This window comes from Neomonachus schauinslandi, chromosome 4, assembly GCF_002201575.2.
Source record: "Neomonachus schauinslandi chromosome 4, ASM220157v2, whole genome shotgun sequence".
NCBI classification, from domain to species: domain Eukaryota; kingdom Metazoa; phylum Chordata; class Mammalia; order Carnivora; family Phocidae; genus Neomonachus; species Neomonachus schauinslandi.
Window position 1 is genome coordinate 23,955,953 of NC_058406.1, and position 13,243 is coordinate 23,969,195.

The following is a 13,243-nucleotide window of genomic DNA, read 5'->3' on the forward strand; positions in this document are numbered from 1 at the left end:
TCCCCTCCTGTTATGTAAGGGCAATAGCACTTTTTTACAGCTTCTGATTCTGGGGCTATATTTGTACTCAGATATGTTTTGTTTTGTTTTAAATATATTTTTTAAAGATTTTATTTGTTTATTTGACAGAGAGCACAAGTAGGGGGAGCAGGAGAGGGAGAAGCAGGCTCCCTGCTGAGTAGAGAGCCTGACGTGGGGCTCAATCCCAGGACCCTGGGATCATGACCTGAGCCGAAAGCAGATGCTTAACCGACTGAGCCATCCAGGTGCCCCTCAGATATGTTTTGATTCACCTTCAAGATGTTTTTAAAGATTTTATTTTTAATTAATTGCTATACCCAGCGTGGGGCTGGAACTCACAGCCCTGAGATCAACAGTCACATGGTCTACTGACTGAGCCAGCCAGGTGCCCCCCCAAGATGTTTTTAAGCATTGAATTAATTCATTCATCTGGCAAATATTTATTTACTTATTTATGATTTATTTATTTGTTAGAGAGAGAGCACAAGTGGGGGGCAGGGAGAGGGAGAGAGATTCTCAAGCTGACTGGGCGCTGAGTGCCAAGCCCCACATGGGGCTCAATCTGAGAACCCTGAGATCATGACCTGAGCGGAAACCAAGAGTTGGACTCTTAACCAACTGTGCCACCCAGGCACACCTTGGCAAATATTTATTGAACATCTGTGTGTTTGACATGGTTCTGGGTTCATAGAATATACAGTAGATAAAGCAAACAAAATCTCTGTCCTTATGGAGCTTACATCCTAGTAAGGGAAGACAGACAATAAACAGTCACAAAGAAGTAAATGATGTGGTATGCTACAAGGTGCGGAGTGCTAAGGGGAAAATAAAGCAGGGTAAGGGGAATTAGGAATGTCATGTTTGGGGGAAGTGTGCAATTTTAAAATTTTTTTTTTTTTTAAGATTTTTTATTTATTTATTTGACAGAGAGAGAGAGAGAGAGACAGCTAGAGAGGGAACACAAGCAGGGGGAGTGGGAGAGGGAGAAGCAGGCTTCCTGCCGAGCAGAGAGCCCGACGCGGGGCTCGATCCCAGGACCCTGGGATCATGACCTGAGCCGAAGGCAGACGCTTAACGACTGAGCCACCCAGGTGCCCCGGAAGTGTGCAATTTTAAACAGGGTGGTCTGCGAAGGCCTCATTGAGAAGGTGACATTGAGCAAATATTTGAAGGAGATGAGGGAGCAAGCCACGTGGCATGGGGGAGGAGAGGCCAGGATGAGGGAACAGCTTGAGGCAGAAGCTCCTTTGGCCAGCACAGAGACACAAGGTCCAGACAGGGGGCCTGAGGGGTAGAGATCCTATGGGGCCTTGTGGCCTTTGCAGGAACCATTTCAAGGAGACTTTGCGGGGATTTTTGCAGAGCCATGACATGACCTGACTTACATTTTATTATTTTTTAAGCTTTATTTTTTTTTGAGAGAGATTGCGTGTGCACGTGAGCACACACACGCACACACACACACACACACACACACGAGTGAGGGGAGGGGCAGAGGGCGAGGGAGAGAGAATCCTATGGTTCCATACCGAGCGTGGAGCCTACCGAGGGGTTCCATCTCATGACCCTGAGATCATGAGCTGAACCCAAATCAAGTCAGACGCTTAACTGACTGAGTCACCCCAGCGCCCCATGATCTGACTTACATTTTAAAAGAATGGCTCTTCCCACTGTCTTGAATGTTAACAGAATGAGTTAGCAGTCAATTTATAAAACTGGGGAGATTTTGCATAAAACTACAGATTTCTGCCTTCTCTTGAAAAAAATAGCTTGAAGATTTGGCTTCACTGGGCTTACCTGTCCTCGTAGAGCTGAGTAGTGGCCACCCCCTTCAGGTAGGGCTTGAGCTCTTCCTTTGCCAGAGTCTTCCTTTGCCAGAGTCCCTTTACCAGACGGTGAAACTGAGTTTTAGTGGTTATTTATCATCATGCTCGCACTGTTGTTGCTATAATGAAGAGGAAAATGAAATGTTTTTCACCTCTATTTCCATTAAAAAGTGAGAAAATGAAAGATACCTGCAGATGGCAGTGTGTTTGAGGAAAGATGGGGAAAAGGCATATTGCTTTATGAAAGTGAAAAAGAATCCAATTTTAGAAATATGCAAAGCACCTGAATCAAACTAATATAAATCCACTTATTTTTATACCACCTGCCTCACCTCTGGAAGGATCTGAGTTTCTGATTCCTGTTCTGCATTTTATAAAATGCTGCCACACCCATGACCTCATCTGATCCCCACCCTCCTCTTTGTCTGGCTACTGTGTGCAACCATAGAGTTGGTGAACTTTGTATTCTTACCCTCTCCATTTTACAAAGAGGGAAGTGGGGGTCAGAAAGGTTATTAGCCAGGAAGCAGCAACACAGAGCTGGAAACAGGGTTTATTCCCTGGCCCTTTAGCTGTTTCTATAATAGAATTGCCCAGTCTTAGATCTTCTGTTACTTTTATAATTAGTGGCCTAAATGCAGTTTTCAAGTGAGGAACACAAATGCCCAAGCACTCTTTAAATTGTAGAGGCATAGGGGTACCTGGGTGGCTCAGTAGGTTAAGCATCCAACTCTTGATCTCAGCTCAGGTCTTAATCTCAGGGTTGTGAGTTCAAGCCTCCCATTGGACTCCACACTGGGTGTGGAGCCTACTTAAACATAAATAAATAAATTGTAGAGGCATAAAAATGTATCTTATCAACTATAGGACCTGAGTTTGTAACTTACTTGGCACACAAATAGTAAGTACTCACTAAATATTAATGCTGTTGTATTTAGTTATTTTAATAGCTCATCACAGTGCTTTTCAGTCTTACAGCTTTCAATAATGAACAGTTGATGCTTGATCAATTTAGTGCAGTGATTCTCAAGGGTAGGGTGGGAGCAATTTTACACACACACACACACCCCTTGCCCTGCGGACAGTTTTACAAAGTCTCGAGACAATTTTGGTTATCGCAACTGGGGGTGGGAGTGGAGGGTGCTATTGGTATCTAATGAGTAAAGGCCAAGGATGCTGCTAAACATCCTACAATGCACAAGACAGCCCCCTACAGTAAGGAATTATCCAGCTCCAAATGCTAATAGCTTCAATCGCTTGAGAAACCCTGCTCTAGTGTAAGAGAACGATCAGTTCTGTCCTCCTGGGTGACGGCATCAGGGAGGCAGGCTTTGGAATAAGAAAGGCTGGGTTCTGCAACTTCGTTACAGTGTCTCTGTTGCACAGTAAGCATTCAAAAAATCTATACTATTGAAAGTTGAATTTAATTACTAATTGTGTGACTCTGAGCAGGTCACAAAGATCTGAAGTTCATTATCCTTATCCGTAAAATGGGAATAAAAAGCCTCTTCCAAAGCTGTTGTGAGCAATCATTGAGATAAACGTCGGTAAAGCTGTTGCACAGTACTTGGCCCACAGCGGTTTTCTTTCCTTTGTAGTTTATTTCTCCTTCTTCCAAACCCACGTTCTAATCCACGTTCAGCCCTGTCACGAGCTGAGTGACCTTGTGCAAGTCACTTCCCACCCCCCCGTAGACCTCGGTTGAATCTCTACAAAATTACGAAGTTGGCTTCCGATCTCCAAGCACGCTTCCAACACGGAAATGGGACCGTGAAGTGTACGGATCTGCTTTCTTCCCCCGGGACTAATGGTACGGTCCCCGGGCAGCACCCCCACCCCCCTGTCGCGGACCTTGGTACAGGCCCAGGGGGCCCTCGGCTGCCTCTCGGGGCTGCCCTTGCCCCCTGCCGAGTTCCGGGCCGCCCCTGCGCAAGCTGATTGGCTGGAGCCGTGCCCTGGCTGCGCGGCTATAGGTGAGCGCGGGAGGGGACGGGCGGAGCGGGCTGGAGGCCCGCCCCCTCCCCCCCTGGGTCGGACGCTGAGCGGAGCCGCGGGCGGGAGGCCGGACGGACCGACTGACGGGAGGGACGGGAGGCGAGCAAGATGGCGCAGACTCAGGGCACCCGGAGGAAAGTCTGTTACTACTACGACGGTGAGCACCGTGCGCGCGGCGGGGGCGGGGTCGGGCCGGATCCGGAGAGGGAAGCTGAGGAGATGCGAGCGGGGAGGCTGGGAGAGGCTGAGGCGTTGGGGAAAGGCTGAGAGAGGAGGCTGCGAGGAGGACGAGGCTGAGAGAGGAGGCTCAGAGGAAAGGAAAGCGAGGCAGAGGGAAGAGCCTGAGAGGAAGGAGGTCGAGACTGAGGGAGGAGGCTCAGAGGAAAGAGGTCAGGGTGAGGGAGGAGGCTGAGAGCAGGAGGTCGAGGCTGAGGGAGGAGGCTGAGGCTGAGCGGGGGTCTTGTGGGGAAGCCTGGGGTAACTTGATGGGGGGGGATTCTCAGGAAGCCTGATGGGGAGAGTTTGAGTCGGACTCCTGGAGGGGAGGCTGAGTCTGAGGGGGGAGGCAGGATCTGGCGGAGAAGGGTGCAAGGATATGTTTTCCTGCCGAGAATACAAAGGTCTTCCTCTGCCCCTTTGCTTCCTCATCCTTTTTGGTGAGAATCCTGCAGGAGTCACCACCTCCTGTCACCAGCCTCCCCTCCCCCAGTCTCTGAGCTGGGCCTGCAGTTGCTGCTGGGAAATGGGGCCCCTGGGCTTGGAAGGAGAAAGATGCAACCTGTTAAAACAGACTTTTTCATTTAACAGAAGCCTGTGGAGCAGCTTACTCTGTACTAGGGACGTTTAGGTGCTGGGGCCATGGGGCTGATCAGGTCACTTCTCTTCTTCCTCTCAGTCTGGAGGGGGAGATGGGCAGTGACAGATTGCTCTCCATTGTCAGGCTGGGATAAAGGAAAGCTCAGAGTGTTTTGGGAGCACAGAGGAGAGGCACCCAGCCTAGCCTGTGGAGTCGGGGAGGGACGTGCCATCTCACTCAGGACCTGAAGAGCAGGAGTTATTAGCCAGGCCCAGGGAAGGCAAAGATGACATTAAGTTTAGAGGTAAGAGAGAGGACAGCATTTTTGAAAGACAGCAGGTGTGTGTACAGTATGGCTGAGGCATAGGTTTGAGAGCAAGAGTGTAGAAGGTCAGGGAATAGGGTGGAGGGAAAGGTTGCAAGTGATGAGGCTGGAAAAGTAAATGGGGACCAGATCATGAAGGGCTGGAGACACTATCTTAAGGAAGTTCAACTTTATTCTGAGTGCACTTGTGAATCATTGAAGTTTTATGCAGGCTGGTGACATCATCACATTTATACCTTAGAACTATTACTCTGAGACAGAAGTTAAGTACACAAATGTAGGGGTAAGGAAGAAGGCAAGGATCCCAAACTCCTGGGTTGGGCAGTTTGATGTGTTTGGACAAGGCTATATCAGTTGATACTTTGGGTTTTGTATTTTTTTTTTTAAGATTTTATTTATTTATTTGAGAGAGAGAATGAGAGAGAGCGAGTACATGAGAGGGCGGAGGGTCAGAGGGAGAAGCAGACTCCCTGCCGAGCGGGGAGCCCGATACGGGACTCGATCCAGGGATTCCAGGATCATGACCTGAGCGGAAGGCAGTCGCTTAACCAACTGAGCCACCCAGGCGCCCCTGGGTTTTGTATTTTTAAGAAATATTTGTTGAGGGGCACCTGGGTGGCTCAGTTGGTTAAGCGTCTGCCTTCGGCTGGGGTCATGATCCCAGAGTCTTGGAGTCCCGGGATCTGAGCTCCCTGCTCAGTGGGAGGTCTGCTTCTCCCTGTCCTCCCTCTGCCCCTCCCCCCGCTCATGTTCTCTCTCAAATAAATAAATAAAAATTTTTTTTTTTTTTAAAGAAATATTCGTTGAGGGATATCCCTACTGGGGGATATCCAAGTAGAGGCATCCAGTAGATAGTTGGCCATTCAGGTCTGCAGTTTAGAAGATAGAAATGAGAAGATAGAGATTTTTGGTAGTTGTCAGCATACAGATGATAATGTTAGTTAAGAAGAGGATGTGATCACCCAAGAAGTTGTATAGGGTGGAAAGAGAAGAGAATCCCAGGTGGAATTCTAAGGAAGTGGACTGAGAAAAGTCTAGTGCCCTTCATGCTCTGTACTCCCCTGTCATAGCGCTTGTCACTGTGTATTGGAATTGCCTGTTTACTTGTTCGTTCTTCTTAGACAGTAATCTCCTTAGGGAATGGGATCGTGTCTTATCTAGCTCTGTATGCTCAGCCCCCAGAACAGTGCCTCAGTCATAGTGGGCTCTCAATAAATACTTGCCGATTAAATTGTACAGAGGGAATTAAGTGAACCAGAAAGTCTTTTCTTTGTTGTTTTTTTTTTAAGTAGGCTCCACACTCAGCATGGAGCCCACCACGGGGCTCGAGCTCATGACCGACTGTGAGATCAAGACTTAAGCTGAGATCAAGAGTCGGACAGATGCTTAACCGACTGAGCCACCCAGGCACCCCATGAACCTGAAAGTCTTGAGTTAGAGTAGCCAAAAGAAGGAGGGAGTGGCCAGGTGTCTGCAAGAACTGTTTCTTGTGCACAGTTTGAAGTGAAGTGAAGTGAAGTGAAGTGAAGCTAGATTGCAGTCTATTGAAGAATGAATGGATGGGTGAAGAGAAGATATCAGATTGAACCCTTTTCAAAGGAAGCTTGGTTGGGGCAGAGAGAAAGGGTTGTTTATAAAAGGGGATGTAGTGGCTGAGGGTTGAGCATATTCAAAATCCGAATGGAAAATAGCCAAAGGGAGTGGTTGAAGATACAGGAGAGAGGGGCTGGTAATGATGGAGGTTCCTGAGGAGGCCAGCTGAGATGGAAACCAGGGCACAAGGAGGGACACTAGCCTTCAAGGGGAAGTTTCTTCATGTTGAGAGGCAAGGAAAAGTTCAAATGTAGGTAAGCTGGATGGGGAGAAAGTTGAGGGAGTCTTCCAAATGAAGTAAGCGAATATTCCTTTTCCTGTGAGTGGGGGAGGGCAGTTGGAAGAGTAGGCATCTCAAAGACAGATAGCTGTTAAGTAGCTGTTGTGAAAGAGGGAGCTAGGAAAATAAATTTGGAAGGACTGCTGAGCAGTGGTGAGGGCCCATTTGAGGCTAGAGCCTATGACTTTGTAGCCATATCAGTTTGCACAGTTTTGTGATCTCTACACCGTAGTTTAAAATGAGAAAAGTGGAAAGACCTTTAGACAAAGGAGACTTCTTACTTTTTGAGAAACCGCTTGGGAGTTTTGCAATGAGGTCATCAGCTTGGGACCCAGACTTAGTTCTGCCCCTCAGAAGCTTTGCAGTTTTGGGCAAGTCACTTTACCTTTGTAGGCCTCAGGTCACTCTCCTATAAAACTGAAAAACTCTGAGAAGAGTGGGAAAAGCTCTCTGAACTATAAAGGTAGTATGTGAATAGAAAGGATTATTTCTTTTAAAAAGTCTCTCTGCAACCGGATTAGAAGCTGTTGAGAAAAGGATGGTGCCTCTGGGCCCCACCCTCGGGTACTCCCCTAGCCTTCTAGATAAGTTATCTTAGTTCCCCAAGTCTAAGCCTTGGCTGAATTCAGGTTTGATAGGCAGGGGAGTTGCTAGGGATTAAGGCCCAGGCCAGAGACATGGGTAAGCCAGGAATCCAATTATGTAATGGTAATGGTCATGTTACTGTCTGCCTTCAAATTGGGTCTGCATCTGGATGTCTCAGCCAATGCCTTGAGAACCTATTCTGATAATCCCCATGTAAGGTGGTCTGAGGGTCTCTGGAAACAAAATTTCCTCCTGCCTTCTCTGCTACTGCATCTCAGTCTGTGTCTGTATGAGACAAGGGCCCCAATTGAATGCCACCAAATACTGTATTCTGGCTTGTGGTTCTGGCTGAGAGCACAGTTCTTGCCCTCAGAGGCCTCACTAAGATTAAGAGAAGAGAAGAGGGTAAAAGGACGTTAAGTAAAAACTAAGGAAATTTGAATAAAGTATGGGCTTTTAGTCAATGATACTGTGTCAGTATTGCTTCATTAATTGTAACAAATACTTATTTTATCATGTAGAATGCTGATAATAGGGGAAACTGCCCGTGGGGTGTCTGAGAACTCTCCCGTACTATCTTTGCAATTTTTCTATAAATCTAAAATTGTTCTAAAAAGTAAAGTCTAGAACCATGAGAGACGATGGACTCTGAAAAACAAACAGGGTTCTAGAGGGGAGGGGGGTGGGAGGATGGGTTAGCCTGGTGGTGGGTATTGAGGAGGGCACATTCTGCATGGAGCACTGGGTGTTATGCACAAACAATGAATCATGGAACACTTCATCTAAAACTAATGATGTAATGTATGGGGATTAACATAAGAATAAAAATTAAAAAAAAAAAAGAAAGAAAAAAAAAAAAAGTAAAGTCTATTAAAAAGACAGAGAAGAGGGTGAGATCCTAAACATCCAGCTGTTTAGAAGTTTCCTGTTGTCCCTGGCCATGTCTATGACAAAGAGCATTGGAGCGTGGTTTGGTTGCTATTGGTAGCATTCCCCACAGTGCTTTGCTCCCTGGAATGAAGATTGTTGCTGACACCACCAAACCATGATGCATAAGGGGTTGGGACCTTCTTTTCACTGGTGCTCAAAGATCTGCCTCATCCTGATGGACTTCTAATCATTCTTTTTTTTTTTTTTTTTTTTTGAAGATTTTATTTATTTGAGAGAGAGAGAATGAGAGACAGAGAGCACGAGAGGGAGGAGGGTCAGAGGGAGAGGCAGACTCCCTGCCGAGCGGGAGCCCGACGCGGGACTCGATCCCGGGACTCCAGGATCATGACCTGAGCCGAAGGCAGTTGCTTAACCAACTGAGCCACCCAGGCGCCCCTAATCCTGATGGACTTCTTTTTTTTTTTTAGATTTTATTTATTTATTTGAGAGAGAGAGAGAGCACATGAGAGGGGGGAGGGTCAGAGAGAGAGAGGCAGACTCCCCAATGAGCAGGGAGCCCGATGCGGGACTCGATCCCGGGACTCCAGGATCATGACCTGAGCTGAAGACAGTCGCTCAACCAACTGAGCCACCCAGGCGCCCCCTGATGGACTTCTAAGGAGAGAGCCTTGGGTGTGCAGTTCTCTCGATTTTTGTTTTGTTTTGTTTTGTTTTGTTTAAGTAAGCTCTCTGCCCAAAGTGGGGCTCGAACTCATGGCCCTGAGATCAAGAGTCGCATGCTCTAGTGACTGACCAGCCAGGGACCCCCACTTGATTTTTGGAATATTTGTGCCAGGAACTTTATGCCAAGGAGATTCACAGAGCCCTCTAGATTAAGTGCAAACTGAAGTAGATACCTGGGAAACCCAGTGCAGCTTTTAGGATACTGGATTTGGAGTCAGAAGAGTTGAACCCTGCATCACTTGTTAGCTGTGTGATCTTAAATAGGCACTTAACGTCTCTAAGTCTCACTTAGTTCAATTCTTTGAATCTTTATTTAGCCTTTATGTTGTACAGGGCGCATTTGTCCTTGCCTTCAAGGAGCATCCAGTCTTATGGATATAAATAGATAAATAAGTAATTCAGATACAAAACAAAATTTATTTATTTATTTATAAAGATTTTATTTATTCATTTGAGAGAGAGAGAGCATGGGGTGGGGAGGGAGAGGGAGAAACAGACTTCCTGCTGAGCAGGGAACCCGATGCAGGGAACCCGATGCGGGACTTATGTGGGGCTCGATCCCAGGACCTGGAGATCATGACCTGAGCCAAAGGCAGATGCTTAACCATCTGAGCCACCCAGGCACCCCTCAAAACAAAATTTATTAAGTGATACATACAAATGGAGAGGAAATGACCATTTATTTTGATCAGGAATATATTTGGCGCTAAAGCTGGGCTTTGTAGTATGAGGATCATCAGAAAAGGAAGGACATTCCGGGTGAAAGGAACAGTCTTAACAAAAGCTACTTGGGTGTGAAGGTGAATGCCATGTTCAGGATGCTCATAATCATCTAGTGTGTTTAGAACAGAGATTGGCAAATTTTCTGTAAAGGTCCAGATAGTAAATATGTTTGGCCTTGTGTGCCATGTGGGTGGGTCTCTGTGGTGACTGTTTACTCAACTCTGCTATTATAATGTGAAAGCAGCCATAGACCGTATTTAAATTAATGGGCATGGCGGTGTTCCAATACAATTTTATTTCTAAAAAACAGGCAGCCAGTAGTATTTGGCCCAAGGGCCATAGTTTGCCTACTCCAGTTTAGAGCAGAGAGCTGGGAGAGGGAGAGAACTGGGAGAGGGAGAGAGCAGGAGAGGGAGAGTGTTGTGGGTTGAATGTCAGGCTAGTGAAGTTGTTCTTTATCCTGTAGAAGATGGGGAGCCATTAAGGATTTTTGAGCAGGGGAGTGATGTTATCAAAGCTGTATATTAGAAAAATAACTGGTCAGTGTGGCAGATAGTTTGAGTTGAAGGCAGAGGAACCAATTAGAAGTCTATTGCTATAGCTGAAACAAGAGATGATAAGAGTTTAGTTTTCTTATCTATAAAATGAGAGTAATGCTCCTGTCCTAACTGTTTTACCATGTTATTGTGAGGATCCAGTAAGAAAATGAATGTAAATGTGCTTTAACTCCATAAAGTGTTATAATGTGAAAGAGGTGAACTGTGACTTATAATAATTCTGAATAGTAGTGGTTATTTTTCTGTTGTGGGAGTGAATTCTTTGGAGATACAGTGAGGTGAGTCACCTCACTGCCTGCTATTCTCCAGTAAGCTTTGGAATGAACCTTTTACACTGTCTAGTGCCTGTGGGCTAGACTTACATCCTTAAGTGCTGACCTCCCCAGGGCCCCCTGCTTTTTTTTGTTTGTTTGTTTCTGTTTTGTGTCTTTTATTTTGGAGTTACCCTTCCTCAATGTGGGTAAGGATCTTGGAGACTAGAAAGAAAGAGAAAGAATTTGACTAGGAGATGGTTATAAAAACTCCTGGATTCTCCTGGAAGTGTGTCTAACTGTGTCACTGAAATTGTCACTCTTTCTTCTTCAGGGGATGTTGGAAATTACTATTATGGACAAGGCCACCCAATGAAGCCTCACCGAATCCGCATGACTCACAATTTGCTACTTAACTATGGTCTCTACCGAAAAATGGAAATCTATGTGAGTTACTGGGAGCCCCACCACTCCCTAACCCCTTCAGCTCTGGTCATGTTATTCATCTCATTTTCTCAACTACTCATTCATCAAATGTGTCGAGTGGCTGTTATGTGGCAGACACTGTAAATGATAGAGATTTGTTTTTATTTTTATTTTTTTTAATTTTTAAAAGATTTTATTTATTTGACAGAGACAGCGAGAGAGGGAACACAAGCAGGGGAAGTGGGGGAGGGAGAAGCAGGCCCCCCCGTTGAGCAGGGAGCCCGATGATGCAGAGCTCGATCCCAGGACCCTGGGTTCATGACCTGAGCCGAAGGCAGACGCTTAACGACTGAGCCACCCAGGCGCCCCAAGAGATTTCTGTTTTTAAAGGGTTCAGTCCAGTGCTAGAGACTGACAGTTACACAAGTAAATTGTACTACAGTCTGTAAGTGCAACAATTAAAGAATGTACAAGATGCAGAGATAATGGGAAGTGAAGGAGGAAGGGAGCCTTGGAAAGTTTCCTGGAGGTTCTATCTGAGCAGAAATTTAACTATTGAATAGAATTTAGCCTGGAGTTCAGGAGGGGACTGACATTCTAGACCAAGGGAAGAGTGTAGACAAAAAGGCAAAGAGGTGAGAACAATATGGTGTGTTTGGGGAAACTATAAGTAGTTTGGTGTTCAGGTAGCGCTATAGTGTAAAGGTCACAGGTGTGAGTGGGGGAACCTAGAGCTGGAGAGGTCAGCAAGGATTAGATGTGCTGTACTATGTCATAAGCAATTCTGATGGGCCAGGATCAAAAAAATCCAATGCCTAAAAGAAAGAGGGATCGGGACTGTGTTGAATTAGACAAGTCTCCAATTACTAGAGAGCATAGACTGTAACTGCTTAACTCTGTTCCAGCTGATTTTTGCCCACCTACCAGTTTTTAATTAATTAATTGAGATTTCATTTATTTATTTGAGAGAGAAAGAGAGCACGAGCAGGGGGAGAGGGAGAAGCAGACTCCACACTGAGCAGGGAGCCCGATGTGGGGCTCCATCCCAGGACCCTAGGGGATCATGACTTGAGCCAAAGGCATACACTTAACTGACTGAGCCACCCAGGTGCCCCCACCTACTGGTTTTTAAAGAGAAGCTAGAAATCCACATTATTATATAATGTGGGGCCTGATCTCAAGACCCTGAGATCACGTCCTTAGCTGAAACCAAGAGTTGGATGTTTAACCGACTGTGCCACCCAGGTGCCCCAATTACTTTTTTTTTTAAGTAATCTCTACACCCACTATGGGGCTGGAACTTACAACCCCAAGATCAAGAGTCACCTGCTCTACTGACTGAGCCAGCCAGGCATCTCCAGGTAATGGATTTTAAATCAAAGAGAGATAAAAACAGGCATGCATTTTATTTTTATTTATTTGTTTACTTTTAAAAGATTTTATTTATTTATTAGGGAGAGAGAGAGATAGTGAGTGGGAGGGAGAGGGAGAAGTAATCTGTACACCCAGTGTGGGGCTAAAATTCACAACCCCGAGATCGAGTTGCATGCTCCACCAGCTGAGCCAGTCAGGGGCCCCCAGGCATGCATTTTAGAAGCAGGGAAGCCAGTTAGGAGGCTGTTGCAAAGGTCCAAATGAGAAAATAAAGAAGGGCTGGCGGCCCTTATGGTTAGAGCCTAAGAGTCTGTGGTTAGTCTGTGCCGGCAGCTTAAGTAACCTAGCAACAGCAGTATCCTTCCTTACCGTTCCAGAGACTGCAAGGAGATGAGTCTTCTGTCTCAGATGGCCCTGTTATGTCCCTAGAGCTACTGGAGGCAGCTGGGGAAGCAAGGAGGGAAGGTAGAGGAGCAGACAGACGTTGGGACTAGTGAGCTTTTTCAGGTGTGAAAGGCATCTGGGAATGAAAAACATAAAAGGTAGCAGACAGAGGTTTTGAGGGACTTTAGGGAGCAGACTAGCATTTAGATAAAGAGAGGATACCTGAATGTGGAATAGTGAGCACCAAGACCTTCTAGAGCTGCCTCATACACATCTTTACGGTGCTAATCTGGCCCCAGCCTGCCTCCTTTCCTGCCGCTCCCCTCTCAGAATCCTCAAAGTCAGCCAGATCAGATTCTGCCTCTGTCCACCCTATCCTGACTGAGAGGATTTACTCTGCCCAGTCGTATTTTACTCATCTTTAAAAGTTACCTCAAGGGGCGCCTGGGTGGCTCAATCATTAAGTGTCTGCCTTCGGCTCAGGTCATAATCC

At 46.3% G+C, this 13,243-nt stretch overlaps 1 protein-coding gene across 1 annotated transcript in view; it reads left to right on the forward strand.

Annotated features, from left to right (window-relative positions):
- Window positions 1–3,805: 3,805 nt before the first annotated feature.
- Window positions 3,806–13,243, forward strand: part of HDAC1 (histone deacetylase 1) — a 32,360-nt gene continuing 22,922 nt past the window's right edge. Inside the window, 2 exon segments of the mRNA XM_021684185.2 lie at window positions 3,806–3,999; window positions 10,901–11,013. Of these exon segments, the coding sequence (XP_021539860.1) occupies window positions 3,951–3,999; window positions 10,901–11,013 (162 nt within the window). The 5' untranslated portion in view covers window positions 3,806–3,950.